Below are 23,176 nucleotides of genomic sequence, written 5' to 3'. Positions count from 1 at the left end.
TCACATATAAAAACATGTCGATTTTGAATCAGCAGTCATGAACTCATTTGATTCCAAAAGGAAACTTCCAAATTCACGAGGCATGTCTTGCACAACAGTAAGATTACTGAACATTGATTTCACCATGCAGGCTGAAAATTATGTATTTATCTACAGATATACATTGCTTTTGTGCAAGTATGGCATGTATGTTCTAGCACACAAACAGTCAAAGCAATAACAATCTAAAACCTTTAAACAATTCTTTCCAATGACGATTAATCATTTGGGGAAAAAAAGCAGACCAACAAACATAAAACACTCGAATGTTACTAATATTGCCACAGTCTGGACTTAAAAGTATCAACCATTATCAGCAACAAGCTAAATTATTATTATTGTTGTTGTTGTTAAATAACCATCTTGGCTAAGAAAAACGCTAAAGGACATTACTTAAGAGAGCAAGCAAGCACACCATTGTGCCAGACAATGGCCAAGGCTGCAAGCCTCCGATGTGCAAAGCCTGTATTAAAGTCGGTGTGTGCCAACAGCAGCGGCTGTTGCTGGAAATGCAAGCTCCAGACCTCCTCCTGGTGCGACATCTACAACACACAGAGTGTGCCACTGACGCTGAACTCCTCCATTCGTGTTTGCTCTGAATTTGCATGCCATCCCATTTACATTGCACATAAGATTACTCGTACGTATATAGATTCTTCATACAATTTCCTGTGTGACTAGGGAGTTGAAAGAACACAAAAACGGGAGAAACCACACCACCCTCTAATCTCTGTTGCCATGGCAGCAGCCTTTGAGATACTGAAATGTTCAGATTGCCAGCTAAACAAAATTGTTGAATGTGAACATTTGGCTGAGAGATTAAAAGGCTAAGGGGGTTGCAAAAGGGCAGTACCTCCCACATTCCAGGCAGCCACTGAATCCAATCAAATGGCTCTGACTCTTTAACCACAGCCATTGTGAAGACCGGATTAGGGCAATTTATCTAGATAGTTAAAACAGATTAGAGAACTGCAATTTGAAGACTATTGGCAACAGAAGTAAATGCCTACTGTACTAAGTTAATAAAGAGACCATGAGATTTTTGGACACCTTTCTGCCGTGAACAGCACTTTTCATAAATCAAAATGCAAACATATACACGTGAATTACACAGCAATCTGGTTTTCTCATCTGCATTTAGACAAGGTCATTAGGCTCATTCAAATTCACCCACAGATATACTATCTTTAAAGCAATAATACGCATACAATATGAAATTTAATTTGTTCCTTGCCTTGAACAGAATTCCTTGGAATTATCCTCCAGTACTAACAAATATCTGATATCACAAACACAATCTAATTCTCCAGTCGACTTAGTATTACAAAAACTTCATGACTGAAATACAAGAAGTTGGTAGCCAGTCATAAAACGACATAACTCCCTGCTCCCTGAGACCTTCAGCCCTCCCAGACACTTGCAGATCATACAGTCAACACCGACCCCAAAGTTTCCCCATTGCTGAACTTGGGGAAGTTGTAAAAGCAGGCAATCTAGGACCAACAGCTGATAATACAGTCGCAATCTAACACTCTGAGATTGTTCATTTGGAGGATGTCGGTTTGCTTTATTTTTCAGGCAGAGCAGGTTCCCTTTGTTTAACAACCTGTAGAATTTACCATACTTGTAATCCTGGGCCAATATTCACCCTCTGGACTCTCAGAAGATGGCTTCTGCCCTAGGGGCAGAACTCCCACCAACACGAGAACATCCTTGAGCCAGCAGCTGACAAAAGATAACAAGGTCTCCCTGCACCTTTCCCGAAGAACAGAGTAGCAGCCATCTATTCATACAGAAAGCATCCTTGTAATAGAAAGGCATAAAACCACACTCTCCCATCTGATTCCTTTCACACATTTCAACCGCTCAACAAACAAGCAGTTCAAATCCAAGAGCCAGCGTGGCTCAGAGAGGAAAACTCCCCCAGACAGAAGACAAACTGCTCCACTCTGTTCCAAAAGCTGTTTTGCACACAAGATTCTCAGCACAAGGTGCACTTCCCTCCTCCCAGCATACTCCTTCCAGGAAGACGAGGCATTGCCTGTCTGCTGGCTCCTTCCTCCCAGTCACTACAGCAGCTTCTGGGGGCCTCGGGGCTACAGTGCCACGGAAGCCCCCAGCACAAAACACATCCTGCATCTTCACCAAGCACAACGGCGGAGCCCGGGTCTCTGCCAACAGCTCCTCTTTCCTCCCCCAAGCACAATCTCAGCTCTAGGCAGTGGGTCAGAGAGGGGAGAGGGGCTCCTTTAGACTTTGGGAGAGGAATGGACTGCTGATGCTGTGGAAGAGTCAGCACATACAAGACCTCCTGTGCCAGGAGCCTGAGCTATGCAACCCTAGCCTGCAAACACATGCCATCCCTTGGTAGTGCTGCTCTCTGCTAAAACTGGGGACAGCTCAGTCAGGGTCGTCTGTGTTTCTCCCTCTGGGCGAGTGCAAACAAAACGAACAAGACAAAACGGAGATGTTCTCAAGTTCTGAAGACAAGGACAGGAAATCACAAGGAAGAGCAGCACACTGGAAACATGGTATTTTCCGTGTAGGGAAGAGGTCTCTGGGTTTGGTGGGGTTTTTTTTTGGTTGGGTTTGGTTCGTTTGTTTGTTGTGGGTTAGTTTGTTTTGGTTTTTTGTAAGGGAAGGAGGAAGGACATACACATGTCACAAATACACGGCTGAGAGGACAGTGGAGCCAGACATACAGTCATGGGACACTTATTATAGACATGGGGAAACACAGAAGAGGTGGAGAGGAGTTTTGTCCTACCTTTTCTGTTTTCAACTTCTTGATTCGCCTGTGGCTCTCCTCCTCCTCCTCTTCCTTCTTTACCAAAACAGAGTTCCCCATTAACCCTGAATCCGGGGTACTTTTGCTCACCTCCCCCACAGCAGAGGAGGTGCAGTGGAAGGGGCTGCTGCTTCCACCACTGCCTCCCTTGGCCCCAAAGCCATAGAGGTGCCCAGAGGGAATTTGGCTATTGCCACCCCCACCGCCATTGGGGTGGCCCTGCTGTAAGTCATGCTGCTTGTCCTTCCTGGATTTTCCTGCATCCTTATCCCGCTTGGAGCCTCTGCTGCCTGGGGCTTTACCTGGTTTCTCCTCTTTGTTTTTCCCACAAGAGGACACAGTGGTGGTGTTGCTGGTGTTGTTATTATTGCCGTTTGGGTTGCTGCTCACACTTTGACCCAGTGCTGAATTCATGCCAGTTGCCTCCCCAGGGCGCCCTTGGACTTCCTGCCTTTTGCCAGCACTGCTGATCTCAGGAATCCCATACAACGCAGCAGAAGGCAGAGATTTATTAGCATCCTTAGAAGTTTTACTCCTTTTCACTTTTGATTTGCTTGTCTCTTTGTGAGAGGAATTCCCCTGGGGAGCAGAGGGCTGAACAGAAGCAAATTTTAGCCCATCAGCTAAGGCTGAGGTAGTATTAGCCCCACTGGAAGCCAGACCCCCACAATCCTTGGAGCTGGTGTTGCTGCTGCTGGTGGTATTAGAATTATTCATCTCAAATTTCTGTCTGTCCTTCTCTAAGTCGGCGTCCAAATCGATTATTAAATTCCCAACACCTATTTCCCAATCATCGCCACTGTCATAAGTGTCAACTGCGTTTGGATCCACACCTTTTCCTGCAGTGGAAGTGTTCAATGACATCCTGAAGATGAGATCTCTAGAGTAAAAATCCGATGAACTTTCCTTTGGAGATGTGGGGACATTCGTTTATCTCCGTTGGGCTCTCTCTTAAGTTCAGCTCTTCCTGTCTTCCTCCCCTAGGTGTGTCTAAGGTCACAACCTGCAGTCCACATCCACGTTGTCCTGTGAGGAGGGAAAAAGTCAAGTATTTCTTGTCTGGGTGTTACCACAACATAACGCCACTCAATAAAAAGAGGGCAAGTTAGGGGGAAGCAAAAACATTCACCATTGCCACGTTCTTAAGTTTGTTAAGCCAGAGGCAGTGGCTGTGGTGTTTTTACAAATGAGCCCTTTAAATCTAGTTGTATACCAACATCCACAACCTCTCTTAAAAAGTCATATCCATAAAAAGGAAGAGAAAAAAAAAAGGGAAAAAAAGAGGGAAGAAAAAAATTATCTACATTATTAAAATCCACAAAATTCAGGAAATAAAGTCATAGAAGTGGTGCCTAGCTGTTGGAGCACATGTTGTAATCTAACCCCTTGGACCACCACCTAGGCACGAAAAGGAGAAAAGGAAGGACACAGATTCACTCTTCACTGCATTCCATGGATTTTGTGGCTATAAACCAGACCTTTGAAGTTTTGTGACTCTCCTGTATAATCTTTTACCCCCCTTCCACTTAATCTCTTGGGGGGGTGGGGGAGGAAAGTGCTAAGGGAAGTGGGAAACCTCATTTTCCCTGCCACCATACACCTTCTGTTAAAAACAACACCCTACAAACTCAAATGTTTACTGGAAAATATTAAAGCCCATAGGTTAAAATATTAATAATAATTTAAAAGAGGTGAGAAAAAATAAAAATTCTCTTTTCTTTAAAAAAATATCCTTAAGATAACAGTACTAAAAGCAGCTCTAATGTATTGCTAGGTCACACAATTGTTAGGTCTGTTAAATATAGTATTACTGACTGTACAGGAAACTGATTAAGACATACACTTTAAGTGATCTGCACCAAGGTGGCCTCAGTGACCGCAAATGAGTGTGTGTTTGACAAAGCTTAGTTAAAACGATTTTTAAAGGGATCTCTCCCTTTTACAGTCGACTGCCGAAATATTTATACATAGATAGTATAATGCTTACCTTTAATCCTTTATAATTTTTAATTAAACCAGCAAATCAAAATGCTGTTCCCACTCGTCTCAGCAACAACTCTGTGCCTCATTTTACTTAAAGAGCAAGTGATCAAGAAGTAGAAAGCAAGTATCATCTCAGCCAGTATAAATCGGTCAATAACATATCTCCCCCTACTTTGGCACACGGATCAGAGGTCCTTTTTTTGTTTGTTTGTATTTTTTTCGTCCTTGCTTAAAGAAAAGAATAAAAGAAAAAAGAAAAAAAAAAAAAAAAAAAAAAGCTGTGCCTCACAACTTTACGAGCTGGGAGGTAATATTTCACATTCAGAAGTGAAGCATCAAGGACCAGATTTTTGTTGGCTTTTCCTGAATAAGCACCGAGAGGTAATAATCATCACAGTAACATTAAGAAGAAGAAGAAGACAAAAAAAAAAAAAAAAAAAAAAAAAAAAAAAAAAAAAAAAAAAAAAAAAAAAAAAAAAAAAAAAGAAAGAAAAAATGTTTCCCCAACTTCACACTCCGTCTTCAGCCCCGGACCTGGGAGCCATCCCGATCAGTAAGTAATGATCCCACGAAACAAACCTACAGGCGCCCGGGTGTTACAAGACAGAATGTGCTAACATCGGGATAAATTAGTGAAAGGGAGGAAGGAAAAAAAAAGAAGAAAGGACTGAAAATCTGGGCTGGATTCCGCCTGTTAGTTGGGAAGTGGCATTTTTTTCGCCCGTCCTGACAGATCTGATTTCTTGAAGTAACTTGAGGGGAAACGGGCGGGGGAGGCGGGGGAGGGGGAAGAGGGGGGGCGAGGAAGAGGAGGAGGAGGGGGAGGGGGGAATCACTGATCTGATAAACCGGTTATCAAAACATTTTGTGGGAGTGGAGGAAGGACTGCGTGCTCTCAAACGAACTAAATTTTCCCAGGGGCAAAATTTTCCCAGGGGTAAATTTCGGGGAGGGGGGTGCCTGCCCTCGTCCGTCCGTCCGTCCCTCCCCTCCCAGCCTTAGATCAGAGCTTGATAAAAATAGGAATTAAAAAAAAAAAAAAATCGGCACAGGCACGTATCAGTTTCGAATTGCTGTCTCGGGGGAAAAAAAATAATAACAACGAAAAACCCGTGAGCTTGGGCTAGTCAGTCATGCGGTAAGTAATTCAGTAATTAGAATCCGAGGAGATAAAGCAGACGACCTTTCTGTCAGGACAGATCGCTCCCACCTTATTGTTTCAGCAAACCTCGCAGTCTACCGTTATCATCCCCTCCCCCTTCCCTATGTCTCCCTCCTCCCTCCCCAAGTCAGACAGTCTCGGAGCTTTAGCTTAGTATTTTTAATTAGCCGGCGATGGGAAGCTAAAAGCCGTAATGAATTGCCGATGGAGAGAGGGCGGGGGGAGGGGGAGGCGCGGCGGCTCCCGCCGCCCGCGTCACGTGACGCCGCCGGGCTCCATTGGCCGGCGCCGCGCGCGGCCGGGGCCGCCCCTCACACACCCGGCGGGGCGGGCCGCGCCCTGCCCCGGCCCCGCGCCGCGCCGCGGCCCCGCCGCCTCCGCTGGAGCCCCGGGGTGCCCCTCAGGACCGCCGAGCCGAGCCCCCCCGCCGCCTCCCCGGGGGGCGCATTTACCTCAGGGCCGGCAGAACGAGACGGCGGTGGAAGCGGCCAAGGCATCAGCCGCCGGCGGACGATCCCACCCCCCAGCTCCGGCCTCGCGTTCCTGGTGTCTCGGTGTGACACATGCGAGGTGCCTCCCGGTCTGCCGGTGCCCCATCGCTCCTGCTAACGAGCGCTGTGCTCTCGGGGCCGGGGGGGGGGGGGGCGGGGAAGCAATGCAGACTTGGCTGTAATGGTGTCACTTTTATTCCCCCCCCCCTCCCCCAGCCCTGGGTTAGTTAAAACCCAAAAAAGGCACTAGGCTTTAACGCCCCCCAAGTGCACCGTCAAGTATGATTTGTGTGGCCACAGTGCTTTCACCCTCTTACTTCTCTCGAATATCTCACCCTGTTTGTGGGCTTGTTTGGGTTTGGTTTTTTTTTTTTTTTTTTTTTTTCCCTCCTTTAAAAATCCCCAAGAACTCTAGTTATCTCAGTTCCCAAAACTCTTTAATACTCCCGTTTGCAGAGAAAAAAAAATCCCCTCTAAGTGCTATAGACACACCACGCAACCGTACTTACGGTCTGTATTGGATCGAGTTGACCTTTTCCTTCTAACTGCATTGAGTGTGTTATTGTTGCAGCCGCTTTTTATTTTAGGAAAAAAAATTCTAATGTCTTCAACAGATTTATTGTGTTTGGAGGAAGAGAGCACCAGATATCATGAACCTTCCTTTCTTTTTAGAAACAAAATTAAAACAACGACAAAAAAAAAAAAAAAAAAAAAAAAAAAAAAAAAAAAAAAAAACTGGGCAGAGAAGGCTAACCCGGCTTGTGTGTCTGTCCCCTCACAGGATGACACACAGGCACAGGGGACAGGGACGCTGCCCCCACGGCAGCGGCCGAGGCGGGGGAGTGGGAGCCTCGCTCCGCGCGGTACCTGAGAGGGACTTTTCTTTGTTCGCGATGCCCTTTCCCTGCCGGCCAATCAGCACCCAGCTTTTATGAAACCGGGGCCTGCGATTGGCCCGCCGCTCCTCCTGCCTGCCGGCGAGGGCGAGAGACACAAACACGCACCCGCTCGCACCCCCGGCACCCGCTGGCGCTGGCGCCTTATAGCCCGCACACACTGTGCACTGTGCACACACTGTACCCCCGTACACACGCCCGGTGCCCCCACACACTCTACCCCTGCACGGACGCCCGGTATCCCCACACACACATTGTACGCTCACACGGTCCTCACTCACGCACAGGCAGCCCACAGCCGACGCTGAGCCTCCTTGCTGCAGCCAGATACAAATCGTGTTTCCCATTTCAATTATCCTACATAACATTTAAGGCTTAGGGAGAGGAAAAGAAACGAGAGGGGGGGAAAGAAAAAGAAGAAAAGAGGGGGAGGAGGGGAAAAAAAATATAGAAAACCAAGGTGGAGTAGCTCTGCCAAGACTCACACGTCGGGAGGAAGACTCCCTCATTTCGTTTTAATTTAATTTCAGGGCAGTTTTCGAAGCCATGATGAATGATTTTTCTGTGCCGGTTTCAAAGAGGCAATTTAGAATCTCAAGTCATAATTTTTAAATGCCCCCTCATTCAAAATTATAACAGCTTGAAGCCAGCGAGAGAGGGTTGCTGATACACATGTGCGATTATTTTCGTGCTTAGTGGAGGAGAAAAGCAAACAGTGTCTGGAGGAAGGGGCTGAGGGGAGGTTCAGGGCAGGGCAGCACCCCCACCTCTGCTTGGGGGTCACCGAGGAGCTGCTGAGCTCTCGGATCAGCCCTCTTTCTTGCATTCACTTTTTCAGGTCCTCATGTATTTTATTACGCGTTCATTTTTACAATATGGCTTAAGTTAGACAGGACGAGTTTTATTCTTTCTTTCTTCTTCTTTTTTTTTTTTTTTTTTTTTTTTTTTTTCCTTCCTCTTTTTCGGAAGGAAGGGGAGCAGAAAATAACCCTTTTGTTTCCAGACTGCTGATTTACTGCCGCACGCACTGAAGTGTGAATGCCAGCAACCCTATAACTACCACGTGAACATCCTTTCACAGGAATTAGTAACACAAATCTTCCCTATCGGGCTTTGTGTAGCTCGAAAATATCCCCCTTAATCATTCCTTTTGTTTACGGTGGGAGCCATTACGCTACACCACTGCGTTAAATTGCGTTTAACCCTTCGCGGACAGCGGGGGTGGGACGGGGACGGCGGCCACCGCCCGCGGGCATGAAGGGGTCGGGAGGTGGGGGGCACTGCCTCTGGCCCCGCAGACACCCTCTTCCTTTTAATACCCTTAAGCACGCTCTACTCTTCTTTTGCCTTTTTTTTTTTCGCCTTCCCCCATCCCCCTTTTTTTTTTTACTCACTTTGACTCCCCCCTCCTTTCCTTTTCCCCTTGATCTCGCTGGGACCGATATCCCTGTGAAAATCGATACGGGATGTTTTTCTTGCCAAACGCACGCATCGCCCAAGTCAAAATTTCCGGCAAGAAGTCAAAGCGTGGCATTTACGATATCCTGCACAGCCATGACAGGGTGACAAAATACCTCCTTGGATATCGTCCAGCTGAGCAAATCACGCGCGTCAGCGTCCCCGCGTTGCAGGCTTCCCATCAAAGGGACGATTATCGGAGAAGTACCAGAGGAGCAACCTCCCCCCAGACCCGGCTTTGCTGCGAGGAATTTGCGGAAGGCGAAACGAGACTAGTGGGGGTAAAAACCGCCCATGGTGTGGTACCCGACCGCGCTATGGCCACCAGGTCACCGTGAACCAGGGCCCCGGGAGAACAAGGCTGCCCTCCAGGTCCTGTGAGCCCCTGACGCCGCGGGCATTCGGGTCACCAAGCTACGGTACCTTGGGAGGAGGCCTTGAGGCTGCCCGGTCTGAGACTGCTCTTTTTCTCCAGTGTAAAAATACTTCACCTTCAGGGGCTGATAATGAAGGGTTTATTAGCAGGGATATGTTCATTGTCAAGGAGGCCCTTGATCACATTAAATGTTTAAGCCATTACAAAAGGGCGGCGGGGGGAGGGAAGGGAGTTTAAAAAAAAATAAAATAAAAAAGAAGAAGTCATGGCTTGTGTGTAGCACAAACAAGAAATGCTGAGGTGTGAACAGTGAACACATCCCTGCCTTCCCACCCAGGCGTTGGGACAATCGCAAGGAGGGCCACTTCCCAGCCGGTGAGGCAGAGGACACGGCGGGAGACACTGACACACTCCCTCCGGGGAGGGGAGACTTGTACCCGGCATTTGCAATTTGTGGAGGAGTGGGCATGCATAACATTACAAGGTATCGAAAATCACAATTTCCCCGGGGTATCTATTGAGTGATGTCACTCTGTGGTTAGCAAAATTTTAAGATCAGCAACGCCAAGCTATTGGTCTACTTAGTCGTGGATCACTTTTCCTGTTCCCTTACAGTATGTATTTTTCAGATTTAGGTAATCGCCCTGATTTTTTCAGTATCGACCTCTGTTTAGACACGTTTCACTTTGGGCTGCTTCTCGTCTGCAAAATTACAGTCATTTTCACATTATTATACAGTGAGTACGAGACGGTTTGTATTTAGCATTGGGTGGGGGAAGGGGTATTATGGTAAGTGATCTGCTACGGTCAGCACATAATTTCAGCCCAAAGAAAATTGCTTCTGAATAGATGGTCTGTTAACTAGCCAAGGAACAGTCACTGGGAGCGATTGCAAAAATGCTTCTGCTTTATCTGCCTTACACCATCATTTTAATTTTTGAAAGCAGCGGTCAGTGGAAGAGCCAGTTCTCCAACCACAGAGGCCAACTGATGGGTAAAGTATCCTTTAAAACCTCCTTAGATCACAAATTTCGGACAGGAGCCTCTGCTCTCGCCCGTTCCGTCTTGGCTTTTGTGCGTGAGTCCATAGGGAAGGAGCCTGTCCACCGTACCGCATGGTTACCGAAGCAGGGTTTTATTTATCCATTTCTGTGGCAGAAATTAGAGCAAGACTGCTCGCCGGCCCGTGGGTGCATCTGCAGCAGCAGATTCCCATGAGTGGCTGCAAAAGGACTACTTAACTCACATTGTCTTGTCAGGTTGAGAACGTCAGTATTTCAAAAAGCGGCCAAGGCCTGCTGTGTGATTTAGTGGTTTTCCGTCTTAATTTCTACCTGCTCGCCAAATTAAATTACAAGTTTATATTTCTGTGCATTTTACAAGAAAGACAAAAGGCCAATAAATTAGTGATGTTTGTCTAAAATAGGAAATCCGTGTTTAATTGATGGAGCTGCAGACTGCTAATAATACAAAGGAGATGATTACCATTCACTCGCCCTAGTCTCTGTCTGGTTTTCTGTTGTTGCTGTTGTTGTTTCGTTTTGTTGGGAGAATTGTGTAGTTTTTGTCGGTTTTGGTTTTTGGTTGTTTTGGTTTGTTTGTTTTTTTCTTTCCCATCTTGCCAGACATATGCATCGCACATGCTGCGAAAAATCACCGTCGAAGGTCTCTTTGTTCAGGGGAGAGCCCGCGGGGCCGGTGTCGCTGCCCGCGGACCGGCTGCAATCCGTGTGCGCCGTGAGGAGAGGCTCCTTCCCGCCCCTCCTGCGGCCGCGGGCCCCGCGCGCTGCCCACTCCCCCGGCCTCTGAGCGGGCGGCGCCCAATCAACGCGCCAGAAATCGCTTCCGCGGCTCGCCATTGGCCACCACCGCGCGGGGCGGGGCGGGGCAGTGATCGCGCGCCCGCCGTGCTCTCGCGCGCAGGGCCCGGGGGAGCGGCGGCGCCGCGGCTGTGGGGAGCGGAGCGGGGCCCGCGCCTCGCCCGCCACCGCTGGTATCACTGGGGTTAAACTTGCCGAGATAAAGTGCAGTAATGCCTCCTAGTCCTGCCGTCGTTTACAGCAAAGCGTTTATTGCCTCCCCTCATTCAGCTTCTCCCTTTGTTCCCGCGTTCCGTGTTGACGGAGCCGGTGCGCCGTGCCTCCAGTCTCGGCATTATAGACAACATGTCTGCAAAGATTAACCCATCGTTCTCTTTCTCGTCAACTTCAGAGCAAAGATAGGACAAAAGTCCATTTTCTCATCAGGACTTACTTGTCAGACTAAGTATGTAAACGAGTGGCGTTTCTCTCCTATACAACTTTTATGCACATAGAGGTTTTTATCATTAACAAGATTTGAAAGGAGTTCACTGGAAATTGTATTGATTCCAGAATTTGGGGTTAGCGCATCCTTAGAACCTTCAGAATATCTCCCAGTATTATGGACAAACTTTGAATTGATGTGCGCAAACTACTGGCTCTGCAGATTAGTTGTGGGTAATTTATTATAGCATTGCTGACTGCCAGTAGCCCATAGATCAGAGTGTGGGAACTGATGATACAAACTACAGAGGAGTCATTATGCACTTGGCAGATACTTCTGTTAGATACCACTTTTTTTTTTTTTTTTCTTTCCAGAATCCACTGCTGACAATGTTTCCTTCTTCTCTAGTCCGTGGACTTTTACATTTATCTACATATTCATAAGAAGTCTCAGTTTGATATCTAATCTAGAGGTCAGTGTCTCTGATGTTTACCATACAAATACAGGTTCTATATGGAAACAAAGTGCTGCTGTGTTTTTTATTGAAGACCAACAAAGATGACCTGACAACTAGGTGGAATGATTTATGAAAGAGCCTCTGTATGTGTATGTGTATTTATTTGGGGGTACAGAGAGAGTGTAAAAGGAAAACAGGATAAAAACTATCCTTCTGAGAACACAGAGAGGAAAAAAAAAAGTGAAAATAAAATGGAGGGGAAAAAAAAAGGAAAGGAAAATAAAAGAAGAAAAGAGAGAAACAACAAATATAAATCCTAACAGCAAAAGTGCTAATCAGTAAAATAAATACGGAAGGAATAAATGAGAAGTTTCTAAGTCCCATACCACAGGGCTTGAAATCAGGCTGGAAAAAGAATTTAAAATAAATAATATGGGTAAATACTCCATCTTGGCATTAGAGTGGAGTGAATGACCTAGTAACTCTATTCTATTTTGTAAATTAACAGCTCTCTGAAGTTCTGCTGTAGAATTTGAACTACAAACCTTTTACCTAGACATGACTATAGCCTTCAGTTCATTGTATAGATAGTCAATTTTTCAAGTAATTTAAACAGCATATTTATTTATGTAGTGATTTGTGTAAACATTCAGATAACATTAAAAACATTTATTTCTTTCATAATAGAGCATATGTTCTGGGAAACAAGCAATACATGTTGGAATCTGTTACAGTCTTGTCATAGCGTGAGCTTAATGTTTCAGAGTCAATTATAATTTGTAATAGAAATGATAGATGCAGCTTCAGTATTTTAGTAGGTCAGCGTGTCCATGTTGTAGTCTTGCTGAAAAATGTGCAAAAGGCCGGTGGCTGGGTAGCTTACTTCACATTTTCAGAGAGAACAAATGAGTGTGGGGAAATGAAACCAAGGCTTAGTGAATAGGATTGGATTGCTTTATTAGAGGAAAGGCTAGGAGTCATAGGCCAGGGAGAGGGAAGATGAGTCTTGAAATGGAATTTGCAGGGGAGTAGCCAGTTAGACGTAAGGAGTCTGCAGCAGAAGCGGGTTTGAGAGAGACTTTCCCAATGTGAAAGGAGAGCAAGAAGCATGATGTTGAATAAGCAGAAGGAATAGGCCAGATATAGGATCAGGTAGCATATACCAGGATTAAGATAAAGGTGGCTAACAGTCAGAATGCATACTGTCTAGTAAAGTGATAAAATTACTCTGAAAGTTTTCAGAGACATGGTTAGGTATATCATACTTGGGGGAAGAGTGAGGAAAACATGCTGCTACATTTTTGACAGAAAGGAGCTCAAAGACCAATGACCCTTGAAAATCCACCAGAGAAGAATCAGGGTCTGTTTGGGTTTAGGTTTAAACCCAGTAGGTTTAAAAACTGCGGAAGTGTGGAAGGAGAAAACCTATGCTCTGGGACAAGACAAATAACAAAAGATGTTGATAATCAAGATGAGAAGCATTTAAACAAACTAAATATATTAGCTACTGGAGATGTAAGTGAGGAGAATAACCCTAAGACCTTCTCTATGTGTACCTGAGCAGGCAACTGTGCCCTTTTGCTTTCCTGACTGTCCTTGTTGCTCTCTTGTTATTTCCTTTGCTATATTGGGGCAGGGGAGAAACACAAAGAAAGCTTTGTACACTCAACTACACAAGAATGGACCTGCTCTAAAAGCAGCAAGAGGAAACAGGGAACAAAACATTAGGAAAGAAGAAGATGAGACCAAAAGACGCAGACAGTAAGGACAACAATGTAAATACAAAAGGGAAGATTAGTACAGAAAATGGGAAATTTGGGCTCAGCTGTCTCATAATCATTATGGGACAGCTTCTGTAATTTGGCCATGTTGCCTTGAAATAGTAACTAAAGCAACAAGTGAATGTAAGAACATGAATGATCCCTTTAACCAGACAAAACACAGCTATGTTTTTTAGAGGATGATGAAACACAATTGAGTGAGACATTACTCATTTCAAGGTTTACATTCTCCATGGAGCTACCTAAAACATAGGAGAAGTACACTGTTGATATTTGAGGAGAAGACTCATCCAGCTTTTAGATATTTTCTTCAGAGCTATAATTGCAAAAGTTTAATTTAAAAAGAAGTCTGGTAAATAAACAGAAAAAGCAAACAGAAACAAAAGAACATCCAAACCCAACAACAGCAAAACATAAACAAACAAAGACAAAACCAGAAACAAACCCCTAAAACTGAAAAAACCCCAAAAGAACAAATGGTTAACAAACCAAAACCAAGAAACTCCAGGGAATGCACAGCGATAGAAATAAGGTATATCAAGTAAAAAAAACCCAACCAACCAACCAAAAAAGAACAAAACAAACAAACAAACAAACAAAAAACCACTACCAGTGGGTTTTTCCCACTAAAAGCAGTAAAACACCTGAGAATCTAGAATATATTGTACAACATGCAAAATGATTTCAGTGGGTTCTCACTCTGTTAATATGTGGTATGTGTATAACACTCCGATAGTCTTGTTATGCACCTTTTATGTACAACTTGATTGGTTGTACCACAGCAAGGGCCATGAAACATAGCTGGTATTACACACCACAGCTGTGGTACAAGCAGGTAACATAATCATGCTTCTTGATAATTCTTCTTATTAATGGAAGGAAGTTGTGACTGTGGCTAAATTGAACATCTCACATCTGTCTGTTTTAAAAGCAGTGGCGTGTGCTCAAATGTAGCACTGTTTGTGTCAGACAAGAAGGCAGAAGTGGTCTGTTTAGCTGGTGAGCCTCTGCACAAGTCTGGACTTTGAAACCTGCCGGTCTTCTCATCACAAAACTTCTGCTTCCTCACTTGTAATTTTGTGAAACACTGATTACTTACCTTACAGGGTGCCCTGAGGACTGTTCGTTAAGCATATTGAGTTCAAGTGTAATGTGACTAAGAACATCTGCATTAGATTTGGACCTGTTGTTGCAAGTAGCTGTTACTAAAGCAGCCCTTCCAGTGACTGCAACTGCTCTCTTCTTTGGGACCAGAGAAAAGAATGACAAGTCCCAAGAGTCACACAGGGGTCTCATTTTATCTGCCTTATGTAAAGATGCTCTGTGCTTTCAAACCCTTTAAGCTGGGATGGAAGCAGACGTTTTGTCTTGTTCTCTGAACTGCCTGGGGATGCGTAAAAAAACCAAAAACCTGGTGCACTTTTTGTGATTCTCATGAAAGAATCCTTAGGAGTCCTGAGGAAATGTTTAGGAGTTGTTCTGGAGCCTAAGGTTGTCTGTGGTGTCGTGGAGCCAGAAGTGCTGTTTCAACCATCTTCCCACAGATGTTGCTATAAAAGGACCTGGAAGAAATCCTGTGAGGATCACTGCTTCTGCAGACCATATTCTAGCTCATAGTCATCAAGAATACCCAGAAGATACTTATAAATTGTTCCATGCTGTGGCCCATGGAATATTAATTTGCAGACTAAATTCCTCTCCTTTGTCTCCAGATTTGAAATTTAGAAGAAATTGCATATTTCTTATTATAAAATTTTGCTTTTTCATTTTACACTTCTGTAATTTTAAGAACCCAAATGAATTGCTCTCAGAATTTTAAAAGAAGTATGAATATTTTGCCCGAATCAAATTTTTGTGTTATTTAAACAGATTTGTTGGGTTTTAATTTTAATGGTAATATAAAAAGGTATCTGCAAGTATATCAGTATTAATCAGGTGTATTAAAATGCAGTGGTTTTTTATTTGGAGAAATGAGTTTATATGAATTGTTTCTGGCTCTAAATCTCTTTATCTAGCATTTTGTATTTTGCTGGTTAAAAGCATTCCTCTTAGGTCAAATAAAAATTTGTAATCAAATGCAGGCCAACTCTCTCATACTGCTGTTTAAAATGGTTAACTAGTTCTGAAATATAATCTGTTAACATATTGTTAATGGAAACATTTAACACTGAGGTCAGTGTTTTTGAGGGAGGGAAAAAAACGAGGAAAATACACTTGTTTTTTCCAGACAATATTTGCTGTCTAGCCTTCGTAGTTGTTTTCTTTAAAAATATATGGACTACGATTTAGGGAAAATATTATTGAGAGGAATGCATTACAAATGCACAAAATAAGTGGGTAATTAATTACTTTTATGTGATTACTTTGCATGGAATAAAGATGAGAACTGTCCTTGTGTTGAGCACTACCTTTATTACATCCTTAGGCTTTAGGATGAAGAAGGATGCCAGTGTGATCTTAAGCAGAAAATATGAAACCCTAAATCATAATGCCCAAAATTTGAATATGTTCACATACTTCATAATGATCAGAAACTTCCATGAATAGTTTGCTGTATTCACGCAGTGTCAAAACAACTCAGAATACAGATAATTGTTCCTAAGTTCAGTTATCCAGAAGGTATTTATAGAAAGAGCTTTGAGGAAAATGTGATTGTGTTCCTTTTATTTCTCTCTATTTTAGCCTTATTAAAAGGAGAAATTATGCATCTGAAAAGAAAAACATGAAGAGGAGACCCCATTGCCATTACTTTGGCGAGCTGAGATGTGGAGAATGAAAAAGCCATTGGTCTCAGTTTTACTTCCACAATGGCCTTTTATGAGAGGGATTAGATACGCCTAGAGCTGGTGCAGCGTTCAGTGCTGCCCTGGACAACAATCTGGATAGACAGATGATAAAAATCAGTTTGTCATAAGGTTAAATCACTGCAGACTACGTAGATTGGCTTTTCAGATTGTTTTTCATTTGGGGAAAAAAGGAAAAAAAATAACAGAAAGAAAGTGAGAAATATGGCTTTGAAGCTGCTTTGGTTCTTCCCCCCCCCCCCCCCTTTTTTTTTTTTTTTTTTTTTTTTTTTCCTGCAAGATGTAGCATTCAGGAAACATGTTGAGCCGGTTGAGGCATTAAAAAGATCAGTCTTTCGTTGCTGAATGAAAGACTGTTGTGTGTGTGACTCACATACTAAACAGAAATCTGCCTTCAAAGCCTATTTTACTGCCTAATTATATATACACAAAATGTAGCTGTCTGTTTCAATCAAATCCTAGGAAAAAGAATAAAACTCCTCTTAAGATGCAATTTTCATGGTCTTTCGTAACCTTGGAACACACACTACTAATGCAAAATGGGGAAATACAGCTGGAAGGTCCAGATAAGGCACCAGTCATTGTTTTGTATTTTTTTAATTATTACTTTATAAAGACATTATACTTCCTACTCAGAATGAGGAAAATTAGTGTCCTCTCATTTTTTCTTCTCTTTATGGGTTGGGTTTTTTTCCTTGAAATCTTGTTATGTATTTCAGGAGCAGCCAGCAGCTATGTTTTTTTAAGCAATCTCCGTTAATAGCGGCAAGCTTTGAGGAGAAATCTAGGAATTCCAAACCTATACAAACCTTTGTATTGCACTAAGCACTCCATATGAACAAAATCAAATACAGAGTGAAAGAATGCATAATAAAACATGAAATAATTGCTGGCAATCAGCTCTCTTGGAAACTTTCAAGCCAGACAACATGTGTGAACCATTTCTTTTGTGGGAGACAAAAAATAGTTGGTTTTAGCTTTTCCTGTAGTAATATAAGAGGGAGACTATATGTATATACATACATACATATATGTGTGGGTTTTTTAACACCGACTATTCAGAAGTATTTTTAAATAACTTTAACTGTAAAGTTTGATAAGCCATTATCAGTTTATGTCCTCTTGCAGGACATAAAATCATAAAATGAAATGATGTTTTAATGGGTTATCTGATATATATCTAATTGCACCTTAAAAGTTTCTTACTCGGAAGATATCCCTAGTTGTCTCCTTGAGAGACTGGAGCAGTAGAGATAAACAATGTACTCCGCAAATAACTGCGCCAGTGAAGAGGTACAGCTCATCATCTGCCTGGGGACGGTACATCACATTACCTCCATCTAAGCACTCTCTAAATCATTTCAACCAAAATGAGGCAAATTAGCAAAACTATTTTCCCCACTGCTTAAGTGGTCGAACCTATTTCAGCAGAAGTGATTTAGAGGGGGTTCTTCCTGGAAGAGATGATATTTAGGTACTTCTGGGAAGAGACGTGGGAGTGCAGTGATAAACAAGTCACAACAGACTTAGAAAACAACTCTATTTCATCTGCAATGGTTGTTTACAGCCCAATGGTAATATCCTGGAGCTGCCTCTGTTATTGTTAAGCCATTGATTCTAGTAGAATATTCTTGCTAATTGCTGAAGGGAATAGGTTAAAAATGGTCACTGAAAATTTAATCCAAACCCACATTTTCTGTCCCAGTCACTGGCATTACTTGCGCTCGAAAAAAGGCTGATCTTCCCAAAACAAGGCAATGTCTGTTAATTACAGAATTAATTAGATAAGGGGGCCGACATGTTCTGCTGTAAAATGTGTGTGCATTCAGCCAGAAGAGTTTTCTGGGAAACCTTTCTCCCACCTAATCAATGTCTAGTAATTTGAACTCTGACATGATGCAGCAATGGGGTAAGATTTAGGATTTCTGGTTGGTGTGGTGAGCTTGAAGGTTTTCTCTGTTTCTGAATGCTCTGGCAAATGGGTATCCAACTCGAGTGAATTGTGTCTTCTCTCTCGCAGACTCATTACATTGAGGCCTGTTGAACATAATGACTGTACTTTAGACAGACAATAGGTGTGCTAAGGGGATTAGCCGAAGTTACTTCCCTTACCTGCCTGCAGGGAAGGAATTTGGAGAACAAACACAGAACAAAAGAGTTATGGCTCAAGTGAAGTTACTGCAAAGTATGCAGGGGTGTGACTTTACAGCACACTACTGCACTCTTCCTGGTATGGGCATCCTTTGTGCACGGTAAGGGTGCAGTTCAGACAGACACTTCAGCTGCTCTAACAGCTTGCTGCTGCCAAAACAGAAAGTCACTTTCTCTAAGGCCATGCTTTCTCACTTTTTCTCCAGCCCTTCAAGTTGAGTGGTCTCATCCTCTCCATTGCACAGATCTGGCACTCATATGACCCCTAAGTGAGTTGGTGGAGTTTGTTAAGCCAACAAAAACTATTGACTGTTTTGTGGGGTTACTTTGCTGCTGGCTCAGTGAACTGAATGAGTGCACACTGCAGTCAGGGGACCAGATGTGTCATCTGTTTAAAGGGGTCAGTAGTAGCATACAGTTTAGGTGGTAGGGAGAGTGAGGAAGTTGAGGCCTGAACAGTGCAAGACGACCCCTTTTAATTGCAATAAACCGTGAAACTGGGTTGTGCCATTAATACAGCTGTACAATAAGGACAGACACCTACCATCACCAGATCTGTGGGTTGAATTGCAAAAAAAAAAAAAAAAAAAAGCTCTGAAACAACCACATTTTAGACATAACCCACTCCCATTAATTTTTCCAAGAGCAGGCTAAGACATACTCATGAAAGCACCTCATTCAGAGGAACAGCTAAAAAGTTTTGGTACATAGGGGTAGAAATCCCTTCCTCTGGCACAGCTGCAGTAAAAAGAAATGATCTGCCTCTGTCCTTAGAGCATCAGCATTGTGAGGGATTTAGTGCAGAAGAATGACTGTGCTATAAATTCACAACAGTGTACTTTGCAGTAACTTTCTCAGTGAAATGAATATGTCAAAGAAATCAAGGTGGAACTCAAGGAGACACATGGGAAATCCTAAGCAAATGAAGGGAAGAAATAAGCCTGCTTTCATAGCAGGCTAAGGAGATTTGGCTGCGAGATCAATGTATACAGTAGATGATTAGCTGAGCTGAAGGCAATAAATGGTTTGGAAGACATGATTTGGAAAAGTCAGAGAGAACGTTCAGGCTATTGACTACAAAATAATCTTCCAAATTTGTAAGAAATCTTAGAAATCCAAAGTAAAATTGTGTGACTTCTTTCAGATGCAAAGGCTCAATGCAAAGTGATCTGGTTTCTTGCTATGTTATACCTACTGGATTTTTACAGGTCTTTTGGGCAGGCTGTTTACCTGTTAATCAGACTTAGTCATGAAGAATATTTTGAGTGGTATCTCTCTTGGCATTCATTGCATCAGTCTGGGAACTGCACACACATGAAACCATGGTTTGATATTTTTTTCACAAATTTCAACAGTCTTATCTTTGCTGTGATGAATTTGACTAATGACCATTTAGTGATATTGTTGACACATTCACTCTTTAGCTCTAAAGCTGAGCATGGATAATTATCTCTAAGAGGCATCCCTTCTTTTAGGACTGGCATAGATTCACTGTTCATTTCATATCCATAATAAGGTATCAGTAATCAATTCAATCTGTCAATCAATCAAGCAATCAACAAACAAAACCAACCAAACTACAAAAAAACCACCAAAAAAACCACAGCAGCAAACAAAGACAACAAAAAGCCAAACAACCTCTCTCCCACAAAATAGCAACTAAAAAACGCCAGAACCAAAAAATATGAAACAAAACGACTCAGAAAAACAATGTCAGGTTGTGGTGATGAAACTTTAACAATATTAATACTTTTACTGTAGCATTATATGGCATCACCTAAAGGCAGTGGCATACATACTGGTACAAATGGGAGTCCTGGTCAATGGTAGATTGAACATGAGCCAGCAGTGCCCTGGCAGCCAGGAGGACCCCTGTGTCCTGGGGTGCCTCAGGCACAACATCACAGCTGGGCAAGGGAGGGGATTGTCCTCCTCTGCTCTGCACTGGGGTGGCCTCACCTCGAGCGCTGGGGGCAGTTTTGGGTACCACAATACAAAAACGACATTGAGCTGTTGACATGAGGATGGTGAAGGGCCTGAGGGGAAGCCGTGGGAGGAGTGGCTGAGGTCACTTGGTGTGTTCAGCCTGGAGGAGGCTGAGGGGAGACCTCAGTGCAGTTACACCTTCCTTGTGAGGGGAAGAGGAGGGGCAGGCACTGATCTCTGTGGTGATCAGTGACAGGACATGAGGGAATGGCCTGAAATTGTGTCAGGAGAGATTTAGGCTGGATGTCAAGAAAATTCTTTACCCAGAGCATGTTTGGGCACTGAAGCAGCTCCTCAGGGAAGTGGTCACAGCACCAACCTGACAGAGCTCAAGAGGCATTTGGACAATGCTCTCAGGCACGTAATGTGGCTCTTGGGGTGGCCCGCATAAGACCAGGAGCTAAATGCTCATGGCTTCCTTCTGACTCACCATATTCTGTGAGCCTATGAATTTAGTCTTGAATAAAGTCGGTGTTAAACGTGGGGAAACATATAATGTAGTTTGGTCAACTACGGGCATGCAAGATCCTTTCAGTTGACTTTTAACTTGAAGTAATAAAATTTTTGGGAGCAATGAGAAAAAAAGAGACAAAAAATGACAAGAAAAGAGAGTCCAGCACTTCTTTTTTATGTTACCTTTCAGATTTTTTGGTAAGTTTTCTTAACTTTTATTTTCTACAAAGAGTTTAAAAAAATGAGAAGATGTTTCTTTCTCATAAATACTCTTTTAGAATATGAAGCAGAAGCCAAAATTTTACAGACACCTAGCAGAAAAACTGCTAGGTAGACAGGCAGTATGAAGAAGAACAAGATCAAATGTCATGTGTGATGTCTGTGGCAAAACAGTCAAAATCACTGAATCACTAGAGTATGAGTTTGGAGAGGGTACTGTAGAAGAAATCCAAATCCTTGTCCCTGCCATTGCAGGAAAGATTGCAGTAAGTATTTTAGGAGGTTCATAGAATATATATTATACATACTACTAAAACATCAAAGGCCATAGAATTCATTCCAAAGTCCTACAGCAAATATGATACACATATAAAAACATGAAAAGACACAGTTATAGTATGTCCAGGGAGGCCAAGAGACTTTTTATCCAATGTTGTAAGCCTCTGCAGCAGAGAGGAACCTCACACACAATCACTGGAAAAATATTAATTCCATGGAAGAATATGAAGAATATATGCCAATTTGATCTAAATAAGGATTGTTTCCAGACATCAGTTTAGCATAAAGTTGTGGCAAACACACATGACACAGATGTCTTAAAAATATCATTGCTGCTAGAGGCAATTCTTTCCTTCAGCTGTGACCAGTGCCTCTGATGATCCTCAAGAGGAATGTTGTTCTCTAAGTGCAGGGAAGCATTAAACTTTCTCACTACTTTCTGTGCTGGTCTACTACAAAAAGCCCACTCTTGCTGAGTGAAGGTTCACAAAGAAGGAGATTAAAAAATGCTATAGTGACTGAACCCTTGCAGAAAATGGTAAGCATCCTTTTCCAGAGAAATTTTGACAAGCTGAGATGCCACCTACCTCTCCTGTAGAATACAGCCTTTCTTTTGAGGACCCTGAGGTGGGGATATTGCTCCTGCTGATCACAGAGGTCAGGCAGGCAGTGGACTTGCCAAGCAGAGGATTGCCTTCAATGCGCAGTCCCTTCATCCCCAGCTGGGAGCATTTTGTGTTTTTGGATGAGTTGGTGGTGTGAGATGATGTTTTATATGCTTCTGTGACCCTGTACTGCTGTATAAGGACACAACCATATATAGTTATAGTTATAGTTATAGTTATAGTTATAGTTATAGTTATAGTTATAGTTATAGTTATAGTTATGGCAAGCCCAGATTTTGGATGTTTGCTGCATGAAAAAACTTTGTTATCTTCGGAAAAAGAAAGCATTTTGTGTTGAAGGCCATTGCTAAGCCATTGCAGAATGGCAAAATAATGTTCATCTGCTTTCTTTAATTTTATAGTTCAGCAATTTAGTTCCCATTTATGTTGCTGAATTGCCGAGTTTCCTACTTTTTTAAAACTGAATCTAGTCTTTTTGACATGCCAATATATTCTCAAGACAGAAATAACTGACTGTAAACTTCATGTCACAACAGGTTTTTCTCCTTAGGGTTTTGAGCGGAAATTATTTGTCCTTCAATTATCCTTTTATGACTGTGTGACATAAAAAATTCAAACAAATGTTTAATGGAAGTTTACAAGAATGGACAAAGGAATTCTAACTGTCCACACTGTAGAACATAAAGGCATAGTGTAAAATGCATCTTTTACACATCCAGCAACATCAGCACAAAATGTGAAGCTTTATGACACTAATGTATGTGCACATACAAAAAAAGTGAAAGTAAGAAAGGACAATTGATATAAATACTATTTGATTGTTAACTTTATTATCTGAAAATACCTCAGCATTTTACTACCTATTTATTAAAAATCTCAGAAGCCAAATTTCAGTCGCATAAGAATACATTAATGCATTTTTAAAATTATATCAGTGAGTAAAAAAGGGGGGCAATTGTTTTTACAATTTAAAAAGGAATTTA

General features: G+C 42.8%; 1 protein-coding gene and 1 long non-coding RNA gene across 2 annotated transcripts in view; both read right to left on the bottom strand.

The window, feature by feature from the left end:
• ZNF608 (zinc finger protein 608) overlaps positions 1-5,024 on the bottom strand; it is a 79,088-nt gene extending 74,064 nt beyond the window's left edge. Inside the window, exons 1-2 of the mRNA XM_066339919.1 lie at positions 4,815-5,024; positions 2,807-3,853 (exon numbers count right to left, since the gene is read on the bottom strand). Coding sequence (XP_066196016.1) covers positions 2,807-3,691 — 885 coding nt within the window. The 5' untranslated portion in view covers positions 3,692-3,853; positions 4,815-5,024. The remainder of the gene's footprint in view (positions 1-2,806; positions 3,854-4,814) is intronic.
• An 11,615-nt stretch (positions 5,025-16,639) lies between these two features.
• Positions 16,640-23,176, bottom strand: part of LOC136373822 (uncharacterized) — a 526,441-nt gene continuing 519,904 nt past the window's right edge. Inside the window, exon 3 of the long non-coding RNA XR_010745744.1 lies at positions 16,640-16,752. This is a non-coding gene — a long non-coding RNA (uncharacterized lncRNA). The remainder of the gene's footprint in view (positions 16,753-23,176) is intronic.

The sequence above is a fragment of the Sylvia atricapilla genome, chromosome Z (assembly GCF_009819655.1).
Source record: "Sylvia atricapilla isolate bSylAtr1 chromosome Z, bSylAtr1.pri, whole genome shotgun sequence".
Lineage (NCBI taxonomy): Eukaryota > Metazoa > Chordata > Aves > Passeriformes > Sylviidae > Sylvia > Sylvia atricapilla.
The sequence above is the reverse complement of the archived record's forward strand: the minus strand, read 5'-3'. Positions and strand labels throughout refer to the sequence as shown.